At 33.2% G+C, this 24,607-nt stretch overlaps 1 protein-coding gene across 1 annotated transcript in view; it reads right to left on the reverse strand.

Annotated features, from left to right (window-relative positions):
* Window positions 1-24,607, reverse strand: part of LRRC7 (leucine rich repeat containing 7) — a 294,420-nt gene that overhangs the window by 53,103 nt on the left and 216,710 nt on the right. The window contains exons 17-21 of the mRNA XM_011365737.1: window positions 18,852-18,963; window positions 18,472-18,652; window positions 15,045-16,725; window positions 11,064-11,204; window positions 1,853-1,972 (exon numbers count right to left, since the gene is read on the reverse strand). Of these exons, the coding sequence (XP_011364039.1) occupies window positions 1,853-1,972; window positions 11,064-11,204; window positions 15,045-16,725; window positions 18,472-18,652; window positions 18,852-18,963 (2,235 nt within the window). The remainder of the gene's footprint in view (window positions 1-1,852; window positions 1,973-11,063; window positions 11,205-15,044; window positions 16,726-18,471; window positions 18,653-18,851; window positions 18,964-24,607) is intronic.

Here is a 24,607-nt window from a genome sequence, read left to right on the forward strand (position 1 = left end):
CTTTCCTGTTTGAGATTTTCAACTTCCTCTTCACCAATGGCTTCTTATCGTCAGCCTTTAAATATAATCAGGTATCTGCCATTTTAAATATTCTTTCTGTCTTCCTTAGAGACCCTTTAAATAGATTCCATCATAATTCTCCCTTTTATTTCAAAAGGAAACTTCTTTCTTGAGTTTTCTAGGTTTCCATCTCTATTTAGTCTGTAACAAGAGGAACCAATTTTAGGATAAAGCCAACAGTATGAATAAAAGAGTAGGGAGGGAAAAACAATTATTTGGGGTTAATAATTTGATATTATATATATGTATTTTTTTTAAAAACACCAAAATCATCATCAAGGGGAAAATCATCACCTAGGTTACAAAGGAAGTATGTAATTATGTAGTGTATATGTAAGTTATAAAGCATGATTAGAAAATGAGCACTCATTAACTTAAGAAATAGTACAGTACCAATAATACCAGCTTCCTCCCTCATCCTACTCCCAGCCTCTCCTTTAGAGATAACCATAATCCTAAATTTTATGTTAACTTTTCCTATAAAAGTAGTTTCCTCATTCATGTACTTGTGCCTAGATAGTATATTTTTAGTTTTTCTTGTTTTTGAAATTTATACATATGGTATTTTTGATGTATACATTCTGAAACTTGCTTTTCACTCAAATTATGTTTCTAAAGTTTATACACATTATCAGAATTATAATTAACTAATTGTCATTGATGTAAAATATTCCTTTGTGTGAATAACAGAATTTACGTATGTACTTCCCTGGTGATAGATATTGAGTTTTTCTACTTTTCTAGTATTGTAAAATTACATGTATCTTGAATAGCATGTATAGGAATTTTTCTAGAATAATATCTTAAGGGAATTATAGGAATATAGGTTGTGTGCACGTTTAGCTTTATAAGATAATTATCAAAGTGGTAAAATTGTTCCCACTAAAAGTACTGAAGTTTCCATTGCTCTTGTACTTGCAAACAACTTACATTTTTCAGACTTCTTAATTTTTCCAAATTTAGTAGATATAAAATAGCATCTTTTTTGCATTTCCTTGATTAAAATATTGTTTTAAAATTTTTATTTACTCTTCTGATTCTCACTGTATTTTTTGTATTGTGTTATATGTCTTTTCTTATTGATTTGTATGAGTTTTTAAAAATGTATTCTAAGATATATTTTTCAGAATAATAATAAATAAAAATATATTCTTATTCCTCATATATGTCACAATTATTTTCTCCCAGAGTCTTTTTACTCTTCTTCTGGTGACTTAACATGTAGCATCATAATTACCTACTTCTCACTTAGTCTATCTCACTAGACTGAAAGGTCTTAGAGGTAAGAAACCATATATTTTCATTTTTGTTCCCCAGAATCTAGCAAGTGCTCAAAACAGTAGTACTGCTTGCTCACTACGTGTTTACTGAATGAATGATTGGATGAATAAATGGCCACGACTTTAGAAATCATGAAACAATCTTTGTACAGTCAAATTTCATTTCATGCAAATGGGGTACACCATAATGCTGAGGCCAAGAATGTTAGAAGTATACATTACACACCTTCCTAGACTTGTACTTCAAAGATGGGTATCAGGCACTAGGAAGAGGTGCAGAAAGGTTGCAGAATCTTGTTTATACAAATTTATTACCAGCTCTGAACATTTGGCAATATTCGTTTTTCATTCTTTTCGATGCACCTACAGTTAACCAGACTTCTTATGTGGGATAATATTTAGCCTAAATTTATCACAAAGTTAGAAATGCTGTTAAGACATAAGATATGGATTACATATTACAATGGATGTGCAAGGTTCATGGTTTATGTCATTAATTTAAAATTGGTTACCTTTTTAGTAATGGTGTCCGGAGGTACATCCCGCCTCCCAAGAGGATAAGGATTCCATTGGCCACTAGGAGATACATCTTCTTGTCCATTGTCTAAAATGTTGCTTTGCTGGGACGGGGTCTATTGCAAAAATGGTATGGCATTCTTTAGTGATGTGATAGAAATTTATCAGAGTTTTCTGAAAAGAGTCCCTAATGATTATGGTAAAATTAATTTTGTTTAATTGCAGAAAAACATATATCCTGAACTAGAAGTATTATTTTACACTATTTGCTTGGTAAAAATTCAAAATTGACAGCTTTTTGGAATCAGTGAGAAATTCAATTAAAATAATAATCTTAGAGTTATTTACTGAATTTTAAAGAAAAGTTTAGATTATTTACAGTACCCGAATAAAAATAATCAGAATAAAATTAACCAATTGCTAAAAACAACATTTTAAACTTGCTTAATTTGTTTCTTTAGCATGATCTTACCATTTAGAATATAAGTTGAAACCATAAAATATACAATATTCCAAACAAATTTTATAAGGCTGTACTGATTCTGGGAGCATATGTCTTGTACAAATCCAAAATAGTGTTAACACTAGTATAGTATAAGATTCATGGAACTATGACAGCATCTATAAATAGCTTTGAGGAAAAAATTAAAACACAAAAAATATTGTACTATTAGAATCACAGTGTAAATAAATCATGACTGTCTTGATTCTAAATTTGTATAAATAGGTCATTTATGCATTAGAGTTTAAACTCTTTTAATTTTATTTTTTACTGATTTACTGCTATTTTTGGTAAATAATAATACCCTTATATTTATTATTATTAATGGTAGATCTTTTGGTGGTCCTCCAATAGTCTGACTTGAGTAATAGCAAGTAGTCACATACTATGGAGTGGTATAGCAGTGGGATATTTTTCTTGTGGAAGATTAACTTTTTGCAAAGTCTTTTCCTTCCCTTAACCTGCAGGATACACAAGTATTACTTGATTTCCTGGGGGATTTTTATGTAGGTGAGATATTTTGTTTAGTATTTCCTATTCCATTTTTTGCAAAAAATTTGAAAAAACAACAAAAAAAAATAAAGCCAGGTTCGAGAGTGTATGTACAAATCTACTCTGTGTGAGGTATAGTCTTCCAACCCAGAATAGAAGAACTGGGCCATTCTCTATAAATGACAGAGATGGGCTGTTTGCCAGGTTTCATCTGATTATATGGAACCATTCTAGTTGTTCTTCTTTAGAAAACAATTACGTAACTAATTCTATCTGTATTCTGACTACCTGCATTTTAAAAAAGCATTGCTTGAAACTATTTAAAAATAGAATTTATTACGACACTAGATGAAGCTTTCTTAAGGTTTAATAGGTATTGTGAGAAGTAAAGAGATAAGTCAATTTTTTTTTTTTTATACTTTGACCATGTGAATTCTTCTTTCATGAGCCTATCAGAAAGTGTGAAAAAAGAGAAAAATAGATATTGAAGTTCTTGGGTGAGCTAAGAATGAATTTACTTGTATTTCTTTGAAAATCATATGTACATGGCACATTTAAAGTACATATTACTTGAAAATAACTAGATAATTATTCAACACTCATCTGTCTGTCTTTAATCATTAATTTCTAGTCTTTACCTTTTTCCAGATTAATGTTTGCATATGTCTACACACAATTTTTCTAGATATTAAAATATGACAAATCGAATTATTAAAATTAAGCAGTTAAAATATAATTATGTAGGGTAGGCATTAATGAACAGTGTTTTTTGTTTTGTTTTGTTTTTAACTTTTAATATCCATGTCTTTTCTGGCTTGGTTCCTAAGTCAGTGAAGTGGGATAATAAATGTGTTCATCAGGCTAGGTCTGTGCAACACAGATTTTTGAGAAGTGGCCAGAATTCAACATGGGTATCCCTTTTTTTCTTCCACATAATCCTCATCTCCATCTCTATTTCTTCCATTAAACTTCGTGCAGCTGGCCAGACATGACTCCTAGTCACAGAGCACAACTGAGAATTGCAAAATTCTTTCTGGTGTAAAACAAGGCTAAAACCCTTTAGTTAAAATCCTAATATCATGACGATGTAAGCTTTTCATTAGTTTATAAATTAATCTCTTTCTTTTTAAAATTAGGATTAGCAACCACACCAATTTCTCTATATAATGGCCAAAAGAAACATAAACATGCAGACACATGAAACAAAAAACTTATAAAACAGCAAAATTAAAGAAACTTCATGGAAGTAACTTTCTTAATTGATTTAAAGAATGTTCTGGGCTTTTTTTTTTTCTTATGTGAGACACCTGGGGGTGACTTAAGTTTGCAGAAATAGAAAGACCATGAAAACAGTTTATTAATGTTTGGGATAGGGGAACCCAAAAGAGAATTATGTGGTAGGTTCACATTCTTTCCCAAAAGGAGTATAGCTATTTACAAAAAAACTGTACTTTTTATAAAGTGCTACTGTATATAAATGCAGTTGCTCAGTTGTTAAAATTCTATAAAAGGTTAAAAGGAGCACCTGAAAATGCAAAAAAAAAAAAAAAGTAATGAACTTAACACTGTTGAAGTTTATTATTTCAGAGAAAACACCAAATTGAGATTCAGTTATTCATTTAATTATTTTTAATGCCACATCCTAGATATTTTATTTAGATACTTTTAAAGATTAAGAATGAATCTTTTCTTCACTATACATAACTAATTAAATATAAAAGACTTGGAGAGATCATCACTGTGTGCCATTCTCTCAGCTTCTAAATTCCATAGATCTTTAATATTTCAAAATAATAGAGAAAATGGTCAGTGTGATGTAGTAAAGAATCAGAAATTTTATTCATTAAGAAATTAAGCAATGCTAGTAAAAATTTTGCTGAATAGATGCTGGTTCCAAAGACTGCTGTGGACATTTGTAGATTTGACATGATTTTTACTACTGTGAATGATCACAGGTACCTATTGGAAGAAGTAATTTCTAATTCTGCTGACATAAATGTGCATGAATATGCGTCTCTGTGTGTGTCTCTCTATATCTGTGTATGTATGAGCATGTACATAAATATGTGCATGAATGTGTCCATATGTGAGTCTATATGTAAGTATATGTATATGTATAGGATTCATATATAAGAGTAAATGAGCTTAGCTAATCCAGTGGCTTTGCTCTTGTCTACTAATTCATGGGTGCGCTAAAGCTTTGGAAATTCACTTATTGCATTTTGTTGGAGAAATTATATGAGCACGGGACTAGAATTAAGCACTTTGCAAAGGTCTTAGGATATAGCCCTTAAGGATCTATTTTGCTTAGTAATTGGCACATAGTTCACAAAGGGCAGATTCAAAAACTGTATTAAAAATAATTTTCCCCAAAGTATTTCCAGTGAAATTATTGTTATAATATTCTTTTTTGAATATATATATTTTTAAAAAGTAAGTATATAAAGGCAAATATATGCCAATCTTGGATATAAATGATTATGATTTCATGAGGTTCAATCTGAAAGTGTTTATGTCATGTCCAGATGATTTTTAAAACAACATTTCATTCTAATTGTGCAAATGCATCTGTATGAGTCCTAACATTATTATTTTGGTAATTTTAGCCACTGTCCATGAAAATGTATATGGTTTATAGCCTAAAAGTGTTTTTTATAATTAGAAAGTTAAGAGAATACTTTTCAGGGTTAGTAGCCAATAATAAATGCAGCAAAATTAATAGAGACCAAAAAATGGCATAAAATAAGTAATCTTTAGAGCTAGGATAAATAAATGTATATAAAATATTGGTACTATTTGATCCTGAGTCATCTGCGTAGATTTAATAAGAAAGAACATTAGAAATTTTAAAATAGTATTGATACAATAGTATTGGTACAAACATTGCTATCTAAATTTATCTAATTCAAAAAATGGTGGAATGAGTATCAACAGATAGTGAGGTCATCTTCTTCCAGGTAAAATTCTATGAAAAGATTATTAATACATATATTTTCATAATTTTCGATTCTCTTTCTCTGAAATTATAATTTATATTAGTGTCTGTTTTGATAAGCCAATAAGCAGTTGGTGCTATGATATAATATTATGGTGGTAGAATTTAAAAAAAACATGCAAAATAATATCAATTTCTACAGTGCAGAAGAGACCACACTATTTATTTTGGCAGCTGGACACCTGCAGATGGGAAGTTAGAAAAGGCCAGTGATTTCTTCCCTAGTCCTGTTTGTCTCTGGGGCTGCAGTAGCATGAATGATTAATTTATGATTTTCTTGGGTTCACAACCTTTGGCCTTTCACTGCTACCAAGCATATTTCTTGGTGATACTGAATGCTCAGGAAATGCAAATGGATCTTAAAGAGTGCAAGGTAACTAGCACATAAATCATTCTAGCACATAAAGAATGATTTGGGTCATGATATGTTCTGGATAAATTAATATATTTTACTTGTGTTATTCTTTTTTTCATCTCCTGATATCTACTTTTCTAGATTATGAAGATGATGTGAGATAAAAATATGTATAAAAGAGCCTTATCAATTATTATGAGTTATGTTCTAGGAAAATGTTACATTTTATAAACATTTGAGAAAGTGTTATCATATAGTAGAAACAGCAGGAATTTGTGTGCCAAGCAGAGTCAGATTCAAATTCTACCTGCTACTATGCTAGCTGCAGGGGTTGTAATAGTAAAATAGTAAAAATACATTTGAGTTCCTTTCTGTGACACATGAGATTCAGATTTCTCATCTATACAATGTAGATAAATACTTTCTTTGAGGGCTTTCATGAGGGTTTTGTGAAAAAATGTTATTTAAAGTACTTCATGGTACCAAGTAGATAGTAGATTCTCAATAAATTCCAGTCTTTATTCTTCTATCAAAATATCTATTCTACCATTAATCTGGATAATAAAAATGGTTGTTTAAACTGACATTTTACAATACAGTTGACCTTTGAACAATGTGGGTCTTAGGGGTACCACATATAACTTTTGACTCCCTCAAAACTTTCCACATATAACTTTTGACTCCCCCCAAACTTAACTATTAATAAACTACTTTGACTGGAAGCTTTATCAATAATACAAACAGTTGATTAATACATATTTTGTATATGTACTATATATTGTATTCATACAATAAAGTAAGCTAGAGTAAATAAAATATTATTAAGAAAACCATGAGGAAGAGAAAATATATTGATAGTATTTATTGAAAAAACCCACATATGTGTGGATCTGTGCACATCAAACCTGTGCTATTCAAAGGTCAACTGTATTATAGTTCTCTCTGACAACATAAAATTTCAAGACAATAGCTAGATTTAATTACAACAGAACACATCCGAAGAAGCACATGGAACCATTAATAACGTCATAAAAAGTTGCCTTAAATGCTTTTTGGAAAGGCAGTAAATAAATGATAAATGAATAAATGAATGAATGAATAAATAAATAGAAAATGTAAATAACTTTATAATTTAATAACTAATTTATGTCTTAAATGGCTGATCATAAGTACTATTTTTTTGAAAATTAGAATAAGCATCAATAAATGAAAATATTACAGAAATTAAATTAATTAAACTAATTTTGTTGCTTATTTGCATTCTTTTAACGTCTTAAGAAGTTCCATAAAATTACATTAACAATGAAATTTACTGTTTATAGTACAGAAAGCCCATATTTAGCTTATAATCTATGAAAAATGTTCAATATGCAACCTGGCATGTAAAAAATATGAAAACATTAGAAATATTAGAAACATAGCAAAATCTGAGAGAGTCTTCCCTTTCTGTTCACATAAGTATTCACTGTATAGAGACTTTATCAAGTACACAGTGCTTCAATCTTAAGTCACAAAGTTCTACAATTAGTTTACTACAATTTTGTTTAAAAGAAAGTTGAAAGAAAAAAATATCTAGATATGTTTAGTAAACTAAAAAAAAAAAGAAAAGAGAGAGAGAGAGAGAGAGAAACCAAAAATGAAATAACGTGCTGAGGAAAGACCCCAGCTTACACAAATAGTGCCTTTCTGTCAATTACCAAGGTAGAGAAGGGGGATGGTAAGAATCACAAACAGGCCCCCTTTCTGAGTGCATAAATTAGAAAAACACAGTGTCATTATGACAGAGAAAATACAAAAAAGTGCTCCTTTCTTCTAATTGGAAGAAGTAAGACTTGGCAAGCAGAGAGTGTGGGAAGAGTCTGGATTTCAGTCTCTGGATATTCCCTGAAGAGGGAACCACTGCACAAACATATGCAGCAACTGTTTCCTGTGCTTAACTTGTAATACATGAAGATGCTAATTTACATTCCTCAGGATACTTCATTCATTCTTTCTAGGATACCGTAGAGTCATTTGCCATAACAACTAACTAGGGATGGCCAGTATTATCATTCAGGAATTTTATGAATAAAAAGACAGCTCCAGGATTTCCATAGGAGAATGCACAGTTTTGTCGATTTTATTTACTGAAAATGTTTGCTTGTAAATTAACCTTATTCTGTATTTTAGTGGAATTTTCATGGCTAACAAACATTTAGGGGCTGCAAAAAAATTGTAAATAGATAAATTAATTTTTATTATCTTAACTAGCAAGACGAAAGTGTTGTAATAGGTTTTTATGCATTTGTAAATCAAAGGAAAATAATATTTGTCCATTTCCTTTCCTGCAGAGAAGGGTTCAGGAAAACTGAGTCTCAAGCATGGAATCAGTTAGCAATGGTCAGTGGATCCAAGAAGGGAGAATCAGAGAGGTTGCATCTTAGGAGAGGGTGATGTGAAAGCTTCACAGAAAAACCAAAAAAATTTTTCATTTAAAGAAGCTCTGCAGCACAAAGGTGAACACAAAGGTGAAGGAGCAGAGACTTAGACTGGAATCCACAGAAGGAAACAGAACCTAGAGATGTCTCAAAATTGAGTCAACACCACCCAGTGCCCACACATGGTAAGATTTTTGCAATGGTGGCAGGTTAGAAAGGTTGTCCCAGATGCTTAAATGCTTTAAGTTTATAGGCCTTAAATTGATAATTTGAGGTCATAAAATGTTTTGGTGGTAATGGAATAGTTGCCCTGCCTGTGTGTCTTTCCCATCCCCTGCCCTTTTCTCTTTCTCCTTGTATGGATAATAAAATGTTGATGATAATTCATTTTCAGATGGAGTCTTTCAATACTTATATCATTCTTGGTTTGCAATTTAATGTAGCTTCCAAAGAGAATCCCTTTAGGTCATCTCTATGCCCAACTGAGAAAGGTTGAAGAGTCTCTGCCATATTTCTGTTATAAATCATCTTAGAGCTAATAGTTAATAAATAGTAATAGTTAATAAATCTACTCTCTAGGGTACCCTAAACAACATCAGAAAATTAATATAGCAATATAGAGGTGCCTAAGTTATATCTGCAGATAATTTAGACATTAAGAAAGAGTGCTTCAAAGTGTATTACCATTTTTCAGACACTGAATATATCTGTAGTATACTATAGATTGGTGAGTAAATAGGGCTACAAATTAGCCAAATGAGGAGCTATTCATATGGTATAGTTTCAATGGGTTCAAGCAATAGCTTCCTTCATACCAAGATCTCTGTATTCTCACTGAATTTTGAATTTCATCATTTTAGTTTGAGGGTTTGATTTCTTTCTATTAATTAATTGTCAAGCCTTCCAGAAAAGGTGCCTATTAAAATTGTGATATCTCATCTATTCCTCACTTCAAATAAGTTTCAAGGCCTTTTTGAAAACTGATTTTGTTAGGGCAGAGGATGAGAGAGCCCTGGGCACCTGAGAAAACATGAAGAACAGGATCCATCAAAGTTGGGGCTCCAGCAAAAAGGGTCTTGCTAATTAATAGTTGTGTGCTGGAGCCTACTTGTATTAGCTCATGAGAGCCCTCTGTACTCAAGTCCCAATTCTTCTGAGTTCAGTGATGTTAAATTAGTACTTTGAAATTGGCTGTAGGGGGGGTATTTATATCACTGACATTGACAAATATCACAAAATAGTACCTTGTTTCACTCCCTGGAGAGAAAGTTACCCATATACCACTGTCCTGCAACAGGAGACTGAGGACAGGAAAAACAATATTCGAATGTTAACTTAGTTTTTTTTTTTTTTTTTCAGAGTGATGATAAAGCTGTGAATATAAATGTCCCTTTGATTTCATTACTCTACTCACAGTAGGAACCAAACAATCCAGAGTTAGGGATTGTTATTAAGACTAATTTAACAATAAAACATGAATTTGAGGTATTTGACTCTCATCTCTCTGGGATGGGAGTTTGTTCCACAAGTTCATTAATTTTATTAGGAAAGAAGTGTTTAGAGGCTACTTTCATTCTATTATCCCCACTTTGCATTGCTTTTTTCATAAAAAATTACTAGGTTAATGACTATACTAACAATATAGTCATAATGATATATTGTGTGAAAATGACTCATTAGTCTCTATCAAAATGTAACTAAGACAGAAGGCATTAATCAATTTAAACAGGTAAAATTTTCATTCTCAATTTTGCCTGAATAAAATAAGCAGGAACATTCCTTTGACAATGGAACTGTTTCCTCTTACAGCGCATTCCCTTTCAAATGAGCCTACATTTTCTTTTAAAACTCTGTGAACTTGCTACTTTTCCATTAGCCTAGATGAGTAACAACTTACTAGCTAAGTTACAAACTTGTTTTTCATGTTTTACTTCCATGTAATATTTCCTGTGAAGAAAAATGGGCTGAAAAAGCATTTAGAAGTGTTGACTACTTAATTTCCATTCTAATTTAGGACTCTTTTTTTTTTCCAATAGAATCAACTGAAATTCAATAATGATTTCTAGCTCAGCTCTTAGACTGCATCAGAAAGAGAAGATAGGGCTATCTCAAAAAAAAAATACATATATGTATATATATAAAAAAAAATAAAGAATAAAAGAAAAAGAAAATGAATAATAAGAAAAATGAGATTTACAGCAACACAAAAAGCCATGTACCTGCTCAATCCAAAAAGCAAAGCTGTTAAGCAGGAATTTGATAATCAGTCTAGCTACAAATATTCATTTAGCAGCTAAGAGTTCAGGCTCTACATTATTTGTCTTGTGCTTTTTGGACTCATAAGAGTCTATAAGCAGGGTCGTATGTACAGCCTAAACACATTAAGTGAACAAACAACATTAATTGGCTTTGGTATGCTGACACATGTAGGGCAATCCATACTTACTTTCTGAAGAGGTAGTTCTTGTAGATCAAATTTAGACTTAGTCTGCAAGTTTAAAGTCATGCTTCTGCCTGCATGCATTGCTGAAATACCTCCATAGGGCAGCATGCCAAGGTTAACTGTATTGTGTTTGTAAGCAGCATTCTGAGTAGAGGAAATAATCATGTGACAGGGTGTGAACACATGCTCAACAAACTGAATATTACATGAACATGTTTAAATTTATAACATTTAACTTTAAGCGAGCAAACAGTAACTTTCTTCTTAAAACATGCACTTGATCAGACAGAAGCATACAGTAAACAGTGTTAGTTATGCACGTAATGAGTACCATCCAAAACTACAGAAAAGACAAAAAGCAAAGATACATTCCATTTTACATCTGCTGCTAACTCAAAGACATAAAAGCTATCTCTTATATATCATGATAGTAATGACTTTGGATAAATGTTGTTCATCTGCAGTAATCTATTAATTTGAAAAATTCAAACAGTAAAGTCTTAATCAAATCTTGTCAGCTGAAAATCTCATGGTCTCTTTTACACTGTGAGATCATCACATACAAAAGACAAATACTAGCTTCATAATTCTGGCTTACAACTAATGCAGGGCAATGTTAAAGCCAAAATCAGTCTCCTTTATTTCCCAGTCTACAGGCTTAATTGCAGGAAAAGAGCTGATCAAAAAACTCACTGAATTTGACCAATGGCTGATTGAATTTACTGTTAATTTACTTAAAATAGTCAAATAAGTTGTATGTGGATCTAAATATTCTAAAATTTTTTGTTTCTTAAAATTTACATTTTAAACTGGAGATATTTATAATGAAACTAAAGGAATTATAATTTGAACTATTAATGCTATTTATCTAATATACCTAAATATCTATGGAAAACAAAATATTTTCATTGTGGTTACCCTTCAATAAGTGCATCCAAAATCATTCCAAGTATCTGATAGTTAATTCTTTTTACAGACTTCATTAAAAATTTAAAAATTTTGGATGCCTGGTCATCAAATAGTTTCCATCAGTATAATCTCCACTTCTATTTATCATGGAAATGTAATAAGTGACAGCATTTGGCCTTGTAAGTAATTCTCTTATTTTTGAAAAAAAAAAAAATCTACAGAAGTTAACTTAGTACACTTTTTAAAAATTCAATATTATTGAACATAACATCAGGCAGCTATTTTATTGTGAGGGCATTATATGCAAGGTAATGATTTGTAGCATCAAAGTTTCATTGAACTCATCTCAAAGATGATTATACTCCTGATGGTGTGCTTATCTACCAATCCTATTTTTTTATGGATCCCTGAATATTTCATCTAGAGATTTTTCATCATCATTATACCAAAATTGGGAAGGACACTGAACATTTCAATCTAGCCTTGAATGATTGCTTAAAGTTTAAAATTCTGCCAGTCTAGTGCTTTCTCAGCTCCTGTAGAAGAATAGCAGTCTCAGACACATGGTTTCATGTTTTAAGTTCTCTCAGTCACAGTGGGGCACTGAGCCTGAAGGTTAAACTAAAGGAGAAAACAAGCATCTTTTATTGAGGGTAGTACTTGGAGCTGCCTCTCCAAGTATCATATGAAATCTTTAACCAACATTACATTGGGTTGTTAAGCTTATCCAATGTTCAGGCCCTTAGGTAGTTCTTTCATGAGGACTGGACAGAGATCTTGTAGTTTCTAGTGCAATGATTTGAATTCTAGTGTTCAAATCGCTCAACTAAATTTCACTAGGAGGGAAGTACACCATGTCTCTGGTGCAGTCCGACTTCAGACAGAATGTTAAGTAGTACAGCTATGTCAAAACTAGTTTTACATAACGTCTTCAGAACCCTGAATTCATCTTGTTGAGTAGCTGGCAAGTTTTAAGTAAAGATACAGCCTGAACTGCTCAGTAACTCAATTGAGAGGGGAAAAGAAATATTACTTGGAGAAAACCAGAGAAGAGCTTCCAGGATCCAATGGCTTGAAGCAATACTTTAAGGTAATTTCATTTCTTAGAATTAAATGAGAAGCTACTTAATATACAGTGAAATTGCTCTGTAAAAATGAAAGACAGACTAAGAAAATTATAAATAAACTGGGGATACATGGAGACTAATTAAAAAGGGAGGTATTGTCACAGCAATGGAAAATACATGAGTTACTTTTAGTTATCTGGACCTGGGACAGTCAGGGCCTCCAGATTGTGGTGATCCAAATCCCTGTCTCCCAGTCTTATCTTTTTCCCTCCAAATTTCTGCTCCAACTAGAATAGTTACCTATTTTTCAGTAGCTCTGATCAAAGAAGAGGAACCATTTATCTGAGAAGCCAGTAAATCAATGATGGTACCAAAAGTTCAGAATTTTGTCTTTTTTTTATGCTTTGTTTTCACTCACTCCTCTTTTGCCTCAAATTACTAGTCATTGAACATATGCTCCAAAAAGCTTCTTATAACCTTTCTTGACTAGTTCATCTTACCCTGTTACGTATGGTCGTGTCTACACGAGGCCAGAGTTCCCAAACTGTACTGTATTATTTGGCCCCAAATATTTTCGCCCTCCAAGTTATCTGTCTACATGGAGGGTATAACTTGAGGTAAGGCATGGTGACAACCGACCAGGTGTCTCCCACTGACAGCCAGTCATGAGGCTTTGATGAGTCTCCCTTCAATGGGACTGAGCACACCTATTTGAAACAGACATTCTGATGAAATATTTTGCAAGGCAGAACCAATTTCCACAATGAGAAACTAAAACCCACACCCACACTTATTAGTTCACTCTTTCTGTAAAAATAATTGTTTTCTTGTCATGTAGACACGACCTACAAACAATATAATTATTTAAAAAGATTATACCTGAAAACACACAGTTCAAGGAAATATAAATGCAGTAACCTGTGTTTTTAGCAAAACATCAAATAAAATAATAAAACTATTGCATGAAACATTCTAATAGTATATTATTACCCAGATTTCCAATTTATACTGTGCATGTAAACCTAGAAAATGAGAACAAAAGGATCTATTTTCACAAAAAAGGAGCTTTAAGATTTTAAGGTCCATGCAGAGCACACAGAGCCCTCTATATCAAAGCAACAAAGTATACTCAGTAATGATGGTCATTGACCATAGTTCTAGAAAATGAAAGAGCAGATTTCTCTCAGAAATAAATAGGCAGCAAAAAATAATTCTAGGCTTTATACAAATTTTTTACTCCTTAATTTTGCGCATTCCATGCTTTATGGTGACTCAATTTTTATCTGAATTGGGATTAATTTCCCTTTTTTGCTGCAACATACACACTAATTTCTACAGTTGTCTTCATAAAGACATCTATTTTTGTTAGTCGTATGATTTGAATTTAAACATCTCTTTCTATATAAAGACTAACATTCTAAATGGCAGGAATTTTATTAAATAAAATAATGTGTAGGAGGGCATTCAATCTCTGCTTATTTTATTTTTCTGTTTCTTGCTGGGAAGATTATTGCTCATTTGAAGTAATAACCTTAGTGGTCCCATAGCAGTAACTGTATGCAAATTTTATAAACAAATTAGGCCCCACTTTAATAAAAGCGACTCCATGCAGAAAGGGGCAAAATACTCACTTTTTTATAGATCCAATGAAAATCATACTCTTTAGGTCACTAGAGAACAGTTTAGTGTCCTAAGAGAGGCATTTTGCCTTAATGGCCAGAAAGCAATTGAAGCACCATCCCATATAATAGAGTGGAATTCTTTCTTACTGACAACATTTAGGCTAGATTTGATAAATAATTCACCTACAGGTTATGGACTTTCAAAAAGCATTAAACAATATCCATGAAAAACTATTGTGATCAAATTCCCCCCCATATAAAGATAAATAAAATGCTGATCATCTATTCATTCATGTAGTTCATGCTTCACTACATGTACTTAGAAATGCCAATAAAGTAAAACTAAAGGCAGGAGGGATATTCTTACAGAGAAACGCCAAACATACCCTGTCTAACCTTCTAGCTTCTATATGTCTAAGCAGCTGTTGTCTCCAGTCTGCAGGCATTTTACCACAGCTCTCCTCTCCTTTCACAGGAGTAGGCCTCGTCTTTATATCACTGTTATCTGATGGCTTGTCACCATAGTTACCCAAGTTATAGTCAGATGGTATTTTTTCCAAAAGAGCTGCCATAGTAGGCCTAGCTGAAACTGGCCTGGTTTGGGAGGCACCGAAACTCTCTGTACTGTAGCTTCTTGCAGACAATGGCCTCCTCTGGGTAAGGTTTTTAACTGGAAAACTTCCCGCCTGAGCTTTCACTTCTTGATATGAAGGGTGTTCATCTTCATACCTGCCATTCCTTTTCAGGAACTGGGACTCAGTCACTGAAACGCTGCTTTGGCGATCCAGACCTCCCCTGTATGGAGGTCTGCCGTACCTATCACTCGGAGGCAGCTCATGAGGTTCACTGACCCTTCTAAACATGGCCATTTCTGTGGAGCTAGCCAGGGAGTCAGCTCTTCTCAAGAAGCCTGATCTGGCACCTTGGCTGGCAAACTGGGCATTCACCACAGCATCCTCATTAACAGATGGCTGAGAAAACGAAAACATTTGCTCCATTGGTGGGTATCCTCTGTAAGCTCTAGGACTGATCAAATCCTTGGTGATATTTTTGCTGGGCTGTTGCACATACTCGGAATTGTGTTGAAAAGGGGGCGGTATCCTCTTTTCAGCTTTAACTTCCACTGCTCCTTGGGGATTGAAGCTTTGGTCAAACTGATAGACTTTTTTTGTCATGGAAGCTTTCTGTTGCTGTGGCCCTTTACTACTCCCGTAAGTGAGCATCTCATCATCCAGCATTGGGACCGACTGGCTTCGAGACATACTGGACATGCCATGCTCCGGTCCCAACATTTTATCTGGTCGTTCATGGCTTCCTAAGTGATCACTTCCAGAAGCATAGTTTTCTAATGGTATATTATAAACCTTGTATGTACCAATGTCAATTTCATCAATACTCTGTGACTTTTTGAATTTGTTGGACTTGATATCTTTCATTAGTGGGGAAAGCCTCTCTGTGCTTTTGCTAATGGAAATAACACCTTTAGAAGATTCTGGGCGGCAGTGGATTTGAGAAAAGACATTACTAAGACTCCTGTTGGGATTGGAATCGTGATACTCCCACGGTACTCCTGGAGAAAAAGGACTAGGTATTTCAACAGATTCTTTCATATGTTCTTTCCTTTCAGGCAATGGGCTGGTGGTTGGGGTTGTCTCTAATTTAGAAGGGAAAGCGGTCCTGTCTTCAAAAGGACTAGGGGTTCTGGTCCAATTCTGCCAAGGATTGGAAGGAGGCACTTCTGTTTCTGGCGTGTGTCTGTGTGTAGACTGCTCAAGTTCCAGAGGAACACCAACGATCCTATCCTGTCTAATCAAAGGCCTGCGTCCATGAGAAGCTGGGTTTCTAGATTTCGAACTTAAGAGAGGATTACTGTTGGCATTCTCGCCTGTTGTTTCCTCTGCAACAAACCCTGTGTTATCATAATGTGAGCCATCGGTCCAGTTGTCAGTGAAAGCGTCACTCATTGGCAGCCGGTCAGGACGCTGTGGTAGATTCCCTGGGGGAACAGCCTCCCGCTGGCTAAGTAATGGCTTTGAATCAAGAGGTTGTGGGAAGGATTGTGTGATCCTGTGAAGACAATGGGAAGAAGATACATGAAAATGAGGAAGAGCTTGGTCTTTGACAGAGAGAGAGCAAGAGGCCAAGAATGCCGCTATCCTTTGTTTAATGAATCATTCACCCACACTTTACTTAAGATTAAGATAGCATTATTATTTCATGTTCCCAAAATTCACTCTTTACCTTGCTCTAACTTTTATGTCTTCCTAGTAATCATCACCTTCTACCATATTATATAATTTACTTACCTATTATATTTATTATGTATTGTCTTGTGTCCTCTGCTAGAATATAAACTTATGAGAGTAGAGATATTTTTTATCTTCAGGCCCAGCATGGTGCTTGGCACAGAGTGGGTATTAAAAATATATTTGTTGAATGAATGAATGAATAAATAAGTAAGTAAGTAAGTAAATAAATAAATAAATAAAATATATAGGTCTTCATTAATGGTCCTGAAACCTGTCTAATGATTAGAATCACCTGCCTCTTGGTCCCCATTGCTGGAATTTCTGATTCAGTACATTTCTAAACTATTGGTTCAGAGTATCTTTCTTATAAATATTGGTATACCTAATGAACCCAAACTGTCTTCAAATAAAATTTATTTGAAGGCCTAGTATTGAAGACATTAAATTCATTGTATAGGGAATATACTCACATATCTTTCTCTAGAATGTAAATTGTGTTATATTATATTATATTATATTATATTATATTATATTATATTATATTATATTATATTATATTATATTATATTATGACTTTTGGTCAGTGGCATGTTTATACCAGTGGCCACAGTATGTCTAGAAGATGCTCATTTTTCTAAATTTATTCTAAATCATTTATATGCGAATAATATTAAATTATATATATATATTTTTATCAGTGAAAGACTTTTAAGTGCTTTCGCTAATGCAAAGAAAATTATATTTAGAAGGTATCTTCCAAAAGTACCTAAATTAAGCTCAGCTTATATCACAAATAACAAATTTATAAATTGAAAGACTTAAGATTTTTATTATGGGCATCAGTTAATAGATGTATTCATTAATTACCAAAGAATTTATTGCCAACAGTAATGATTTCATCAGTAAAATATGACCAGAAGTCATTGTCTACCTATATTAGATGACATTTGCTATTTGTATTATAAAACATAGCAAAAAAAGTTACAAAACAAGGGAATCAGAACTGGGCAAATACTACCTCACTGAGTCACTTTATTGTAACCTGTGGGTTTTGGTTTTTCATCAAATAAAATGAAAATAATCTAGAGTAGGATCCATTTTGGAAAAATTAAATACTTTTACTTACATCCTAATTTTTCCAGGTGGTGATAAAATGATGATGATGATGATGATATAAATGGAAAATTTATTAAATATTTACATTGAATTAGGCATATAAGGGCAGTATGTGCATCTTACTTTTATCCATAACATCATTTTGAATGGTGAAATGCCCACATACATATAATAAGCATTGGGAAAACACAGGTTTTGATTAAAAAATTTTTTTTGTACTGACTAAACCTGTTTATCTTCTACCATCTCTCCCTTAATCAAATGCTTGCTTTGTAAAATAGATTCATGGGCTCTTGGAAATTCCAGGAGACTACATTTGCTTACCTGCCCCTTCTGTCTTCTATGCCACTCATGTGCTGAATACAATTCCAAAATTAAGATAACTTCATTTTAAAAAGTTGCTAACAATTAGCATTTGGGAACAGAAAAGAAGGAATTCTAAACACACCTGTTACCCCACAAAGAATTATGTACTGCATCTTTAGCTGTTGTCTGCAAGGACCCCACTTTAACCCGAGTGTTGGAGGATCCTGAGGAAGCCTGGGAAGGCGAGTAGTCTGAGTAGGTGCCTGAGGAAACACTGTTATTCAGACAGTGAGTTTTGTCAACTTCAGACTCATCAGTTGATTCTGAAATGTAAAGGGGAAAACATTATAATGCTCTTGAACATTGACAATTACAAACACAGAAAAACAGCATATTGATTAATATTAGAAATACTATTTATAAAATATTTCTATAGACTATGGTGTCTCAGAATTTACAATGGGTGATTTGTCATGCACATGCATTTGTGGCATATTTTCCACATCAGGTTCACAATGTTACCTTTTTTGTCCTTCCCTAGCAGAACAAGTTTGGGTGGGTACAGGGGGGTCTCAGCTAATGAAGGGTGAAGCTCCCCAATCCTCATTTCATTAGCTGGATGAACAAAAGAATCCTGAGAGATATAATAATATAGGACAAGGAAAGTAAACATTGAAACAATGGTTAACCAAGAAGACAATGTCTGTATTTGGCTCAGATTTAAATATGGGGCTCAAAAATTTAAATCACTGTGAGACACTGGGATAAGTGAATCATACATATCTCTGAAGTAAGCCCTAATTTTTTTCCTAATTCAAATGTGTCCATTTATGTATCAGACTTTTTTTTTTTTTTTAATGCTGTTTATATGCCTGACGCTGTGCAAAGAACTGTAGAAGTTCCAAAGAAAGACAAAATGTCACCCATGCCTTTTGGGAGTTTATAATCTAGTTGGAGATATGAGATATAACTCATAATAACACAGGACTGAATTAAGACAAGCCATATGTGAGTAATATGATACAACCATATATATGTAATATATACACATATTCATTCTATGAAACATTCTTCCTAAGGTTTCTAGTTTTCTCACGATCAATCTAGCCTGCTAAATCTTCATTCTAATTTCATTCATTGAATGCAATGAGCAACATTGGTCCAAGAATATAACATTGTAATAACAAATAAATATGTAAAAAAAAACACATACATTTAAAACTTTTATAATTCAAATTATCCCCCGGTAATCAGGTAAAAATACCAATTTTTTTCTAGGTATAAACATAGTTCATCTGTGCCCATGAGTAAGTACTGATGCAAATTTATGTGCTATAATTACCTTTATGTCTTTTTTATCCCCTTAACATTTAGCTTAATTTGAATTCAAAGAAGAATTTTCAGTTTTTTCATTCATTAAAACTTGTTAGTTCGGAACATAAATGTAACACATTTAGAAATATTTTGTTAAATCAGAGAAAGAATATATTTGAGGACAAAAATATAAAAGAATAAAATGGGTCCTGCCTTATAACTCATTGGTTGGTAATGATCAGATAGAAGCTCTTTTTATAAATGTTAAGGCCCTCGTAGTGATAGGCTAAAGAATTTGGGTATTGCAGAGAAACACCCATTTTCTTTAATTCTTGGTTTAAGTTTTATCTTTTGGATTGTTTTGGTTAGGTTTATATGGGAATATTTGCCTCTGAAAAACCTGAGTATATCTGGTACTTTTTTGATTTTGTTTTTAAATAATATTCAAGAGGAAGAAGACTTAAAGATCATCTAATCCCTTTCATTTCCTGAAGGTGGATTCTGAAAATCAGTGAGGCCCAATTTCACCTAGATAATTAGACAAAGATCCAGCATGGAGGCACGATTCTATTAGGCTCTATTCTAGAGATCTTCCCTTATATTGTGCTGCCCCTCCTGATGAGCTCAGCTGTGAGAACATTAGAAACTTAAAATGTAGTATCAGAGTTGAAGAGTGCCAGGAAAAAGGGTGGAGTTGATGGAAATTCTGGAGATGATGAAGGAAATTTGTTTTTGTGGATTTTGAAATTTCAAAGGTTGAGCATAAGAAACATGATAAAGTTCTAAGTTGACAGGGTAGAGAATGAAAGTCTTTACACATCTTGGGAGAAATTTATAAGTAGAAGCAGATGCAAGTTTGATAAATGGAACCACAAAAGGCATAAAATATGTTCATACTTTAAAAAATTTAGTGACAAGGTGGCATATTTCTTTTTTAGTCTCGCTTTACCATTTATCAATCAGGTTACCTTGGGTAAGTCATTGTCCCTCTCTAGCTTTTATTCAACTCATCAATAAAATGAAAGTAACAGACAATAAGGAATTAGTGCAAATTTCTGTCTAGGACTAATTTTCTGTAAATTTAACTTGTTGAAATAATTTTAAATATATTCTTATGACACTTAATATAGAAATACAAGTATTTTGTTTTAGTCAAAATAACAAACCAAATAGTTATATAATACAGAAATATAAATATTATTAAGGGGTTTTACTGTTTTTCGTTTTTTTTTCCTTCATGCCTTAGACATTTAGTACTCAAATTATTTTGTATGTTTAGATCAAACTTTTATATTTGCATCCCAAAACTGTGACTGGAGCTCTTCATGGTAGCTATTGTCTGACTCAGATTCAAGTTTCTGGCCCTACTCAAGAATTTCTATCTTGAGTTGAAAAGGGCCCCAGCAACTCAGAAGAGAGTATGATATCAGCTAATCATGAACTTGCATCTCTTCTCGAGTTCTGTGGCCTTCCACCTAGGGGAATAATACTGCTGAAGCAAGAATAATGGGTTTGCAATGATCCAGTTAGACCTTCTTATCTTTATGAGAAAAATAATGATAACAACGATTATGATGAAGATGATAATGGGCATCAGTCATGGAGAAACTATTACATGTCTGCTACTGTGCTACTATGCTAAACACTCTGTATTATCCATGTTAGTTATGTAAACAATAATGTTATTTTTTATTGTTATTTATTATTTTAAAGTTATTTATTTAATCATCTTTGCTTTACAGATAAGGAAATAGAGGCTCAGAAAGGTAAAGTCATAAATCCAAATCACAAACTTAATAAATGGTAGAGACAGGTTTTGAACTGTGATCTGTCCTACTTGAAGGTCTTCTATGTGATACTGTGTATGCTATATTGCCTATCGTAAGAAAAGCTTACTTCTCAAGTGCACTTCACAGAACAGATGAAGTTAATTGTCCAACAAAGAAATTTAATCCTTGACTTTTTCTCTATAACTTCTTTTACGGGGGCTGAAGGAATTAAATTCATGTTGGAAAAGTGGATGAAGCTTTTGGGACCACTTCTAAGACAGTGGAAGTTATTGGTGGGAAGTCAAATTTCGTGAGAATCCCATTGTAACCACATTGAACCATATTTCCTCTGATGAGAAGGCAGAAGTAGAGGAGAAAGAGAAGGTAAGGGTAACTTAATTGCCCTTTTACCATCTTGGCTGCTATTGGTGTAGTGAAAAGGAGCCTAAGGCAGAAGTCAAAGGAAAAAAAAAAAAACATCTGAGCTTTTGAGAGTATAAGTCTAGTATTAAAAAAAAATTGAATGATATTTTAAGGGTAACTGACTATTTTCCATTATTAAGAGAAAGATGTGGTTCCTATATAGAAAAAACTGGGCTCAGTCACCTAACAGAAGGAAGAGTGCAGAATCTTTATGAACATGAACAGGATATCCAACGAAAGTTTTCTGTTATACAGGATAATGATCCACAGAAGGATTAAAAGAGGACAGAGCAGGATCAGCATATCATTCTCTTGTGGAAGGTAGTGGGGATTTTCATTTACTGTAGCTCTCTTCTGTGCCAAGAGCTGTGCTTGAGGCTGTATGTAAACACTTGTTTTCATTTGATTTCATCTCTGAGAAACTCAGTGTGATTATTTTCTGTATTCTTAAAGAAACCAAGGCTCAGAAAGGTTTCAGTGACTTGTCAAGGTTGTACAATTGGTAACAAGTTAGTTAGAGTCGAGATTTGAATTAATGTCTGCTAGACTTCAAAGACCTTCTTGTTCTCAAACTGTGTTCTGAGACATTCATGGTGCTGTCATTAAATCACAGGGATACATAGGCTATTTTAAATATTTGAAAGAAAAAAAAGCAATACCTGACATCAGTCAGATACTACATGAACTGCTACCTCCAGGTAGCTCTCAGTTTCAACATTAGATTGCACATTCCTTTTGATGGCAATCTTTGCGAAGCTCGGTTTTTGGTAATTGCTATGATCAAAAATCAAGTGCAACTTGAAAATCAATGTGAGACAGAAATTACAGTGGTAGTATCTGACATGATTCCAAGGTTTGAAAAGGTAGGCATTTTCTAATAGGTACACATATTTCATCAAGTAGTTTTAGTTATTTAAGAATGAAATAAACATATTATTTTCTTTTTTAATTTATATGTATTATTTTTCAAATGACCACTAAGTAAGACATAAATATTTACTAAGTTGTTTGGAGTTGATTACTTAATAAATGGAACTATTAGGTACTTCTTTTGGTCTAGGGTCCTTGCATCAAAATTATTAAGACACTAAAGGCATTTGTATACCAGGAATTCAGGACCCTGCAGTCTCCTTATTTTATGTTACAGCTTTATTTACTGTACCATTCTCCTTCCATCCTTATCTTCTCTTTCCTTGCCTTCCTTAATCAACAATATTCTCCATCGTAATATTTTATCTTGACTCATAATATTAATGTATTAATATGCATAATATAATGCATTATATCATCAGAGTTAAAAAAATTTCATTTTATTGCCCATATGGTAGACAGAGTTAAAATAAATTTTATTCGACAAATGGGTGATAAAATGAGGACAGGTATGGCAGCCAACACTCAATTATTAATTCAACAAAAACTCAGAGACATTGTCTTTGCCTTCAGTGAACTTCTAATTGGATGGAGAGATAGACATGTTACCAAAGTTACAACATTAGATCATATCAGTCATTCACTTATTCAACAGACTTTTATTGTGCCCCTATTCTATAGTAGGCACTGTGTTAGGCACTGAGAGGACAATGGTGGGCAAAACAGACACGGTCTTTGCCCTCATGAAACTCACAGTCTGAAGTTAATAAACAAAACAATCATAAACGTCTTTTTTTTTTTAAATTAAATTTAATGCAAAGAAACAGGGTGAAGAATGATTTTACTGCTCAAGGTGATCAAGGAAGGACTTTCTGAGGTCATCTTTAGGCTGAAACTTAAAAAATGAGGATGTTCTAGCCATATAAAGAGCTGGTGCTCTAGACTGAATGTTTGTGTCCCCTCAGAATATGTTAAAACCTATGCGATAATATTTGGAGGTGGGGTTTTGGCAGGTGATTAGGTCGTAAGGGCAGGACCCTCATGAATAAGATTGGTATCCTTATAAAAGGGGCCCCAGATTGCTCCCTAGCCCCTTCTACCATGTGAGGTCACAGAGAGAAGATGGCCATCTATGAACTGGGCTATAACAGGACACTAACTGCTCATGTCTTGATCTTGGACTTCCTCAGTACTGAGAAATAAATACGTTCTGTTTGCAAGCCAGCCAGTTTATGGCATTCTATTGTAGTAGTCTGAATGGACTAAGACACTGGATAAAAAGCAAAACCAAACTCCACAAAGCATGTATAATAGAAAACGGGAGCAGGGGGAATCTTCATATCTCCCTATCCTCCTTGTTCGTATGGCAAGACCAGCTGTATTCTCTGTTTAGAGTAACATGTTAAAACTCTTGGCATAGGGTTGGCAAATAGAAAGTTATCAATACATGTTGATTTATCTTTTCCCTATTTCTCTGCTGCATTTGTAATCTACTTTTTTTTTCTTCCTGTTTTCTGCTTCTGGTTCTATTTCTATTCTTTGTTTTTTCTTTATTTTCCATATTTAACCAGATGGATAAATATGTTATGCAGTGTATGAAACCCTCTTCAATAATCTTGACAGTGTGAACTAAATAATGACTCAAAAATGACATACAAGGGTAAAACATGTGACAAAAATGCTTAAAATACACTGATCAGGTAGACACTTGGTTATCTGTATTTATTATATTTGGAAGTTGAAAATACAGAGTGTGACTCCTTAGTTTGGGTGTAGTAATTTGAGAAGAGAAGATGATAGAGAAAGAAACAGTTTCTCCTTGTTCTTGGAGGGCTAAAAGTTGAGAAAGAAAATCCAGAATCTCAATTTTAGAAAATATATTGAAATTACCAGCAAAATTAC

The sequence above is a fragment of the Pteropus vampyrus genome, unplaced genomic scaffold (genome assembly GCF_000151845.1).
Source record: "Pteropus vampyrus isolate Shadow unplaced genomic scaffold, Pvam_2.0 Scaffold115, whole genome shotgun sequence".
NCBI lineage: Eukaryota > Metazoa > Chordata > Mammalia > Chiroptera > Pteropodidae > Pteropus > Pteropus vampyrus.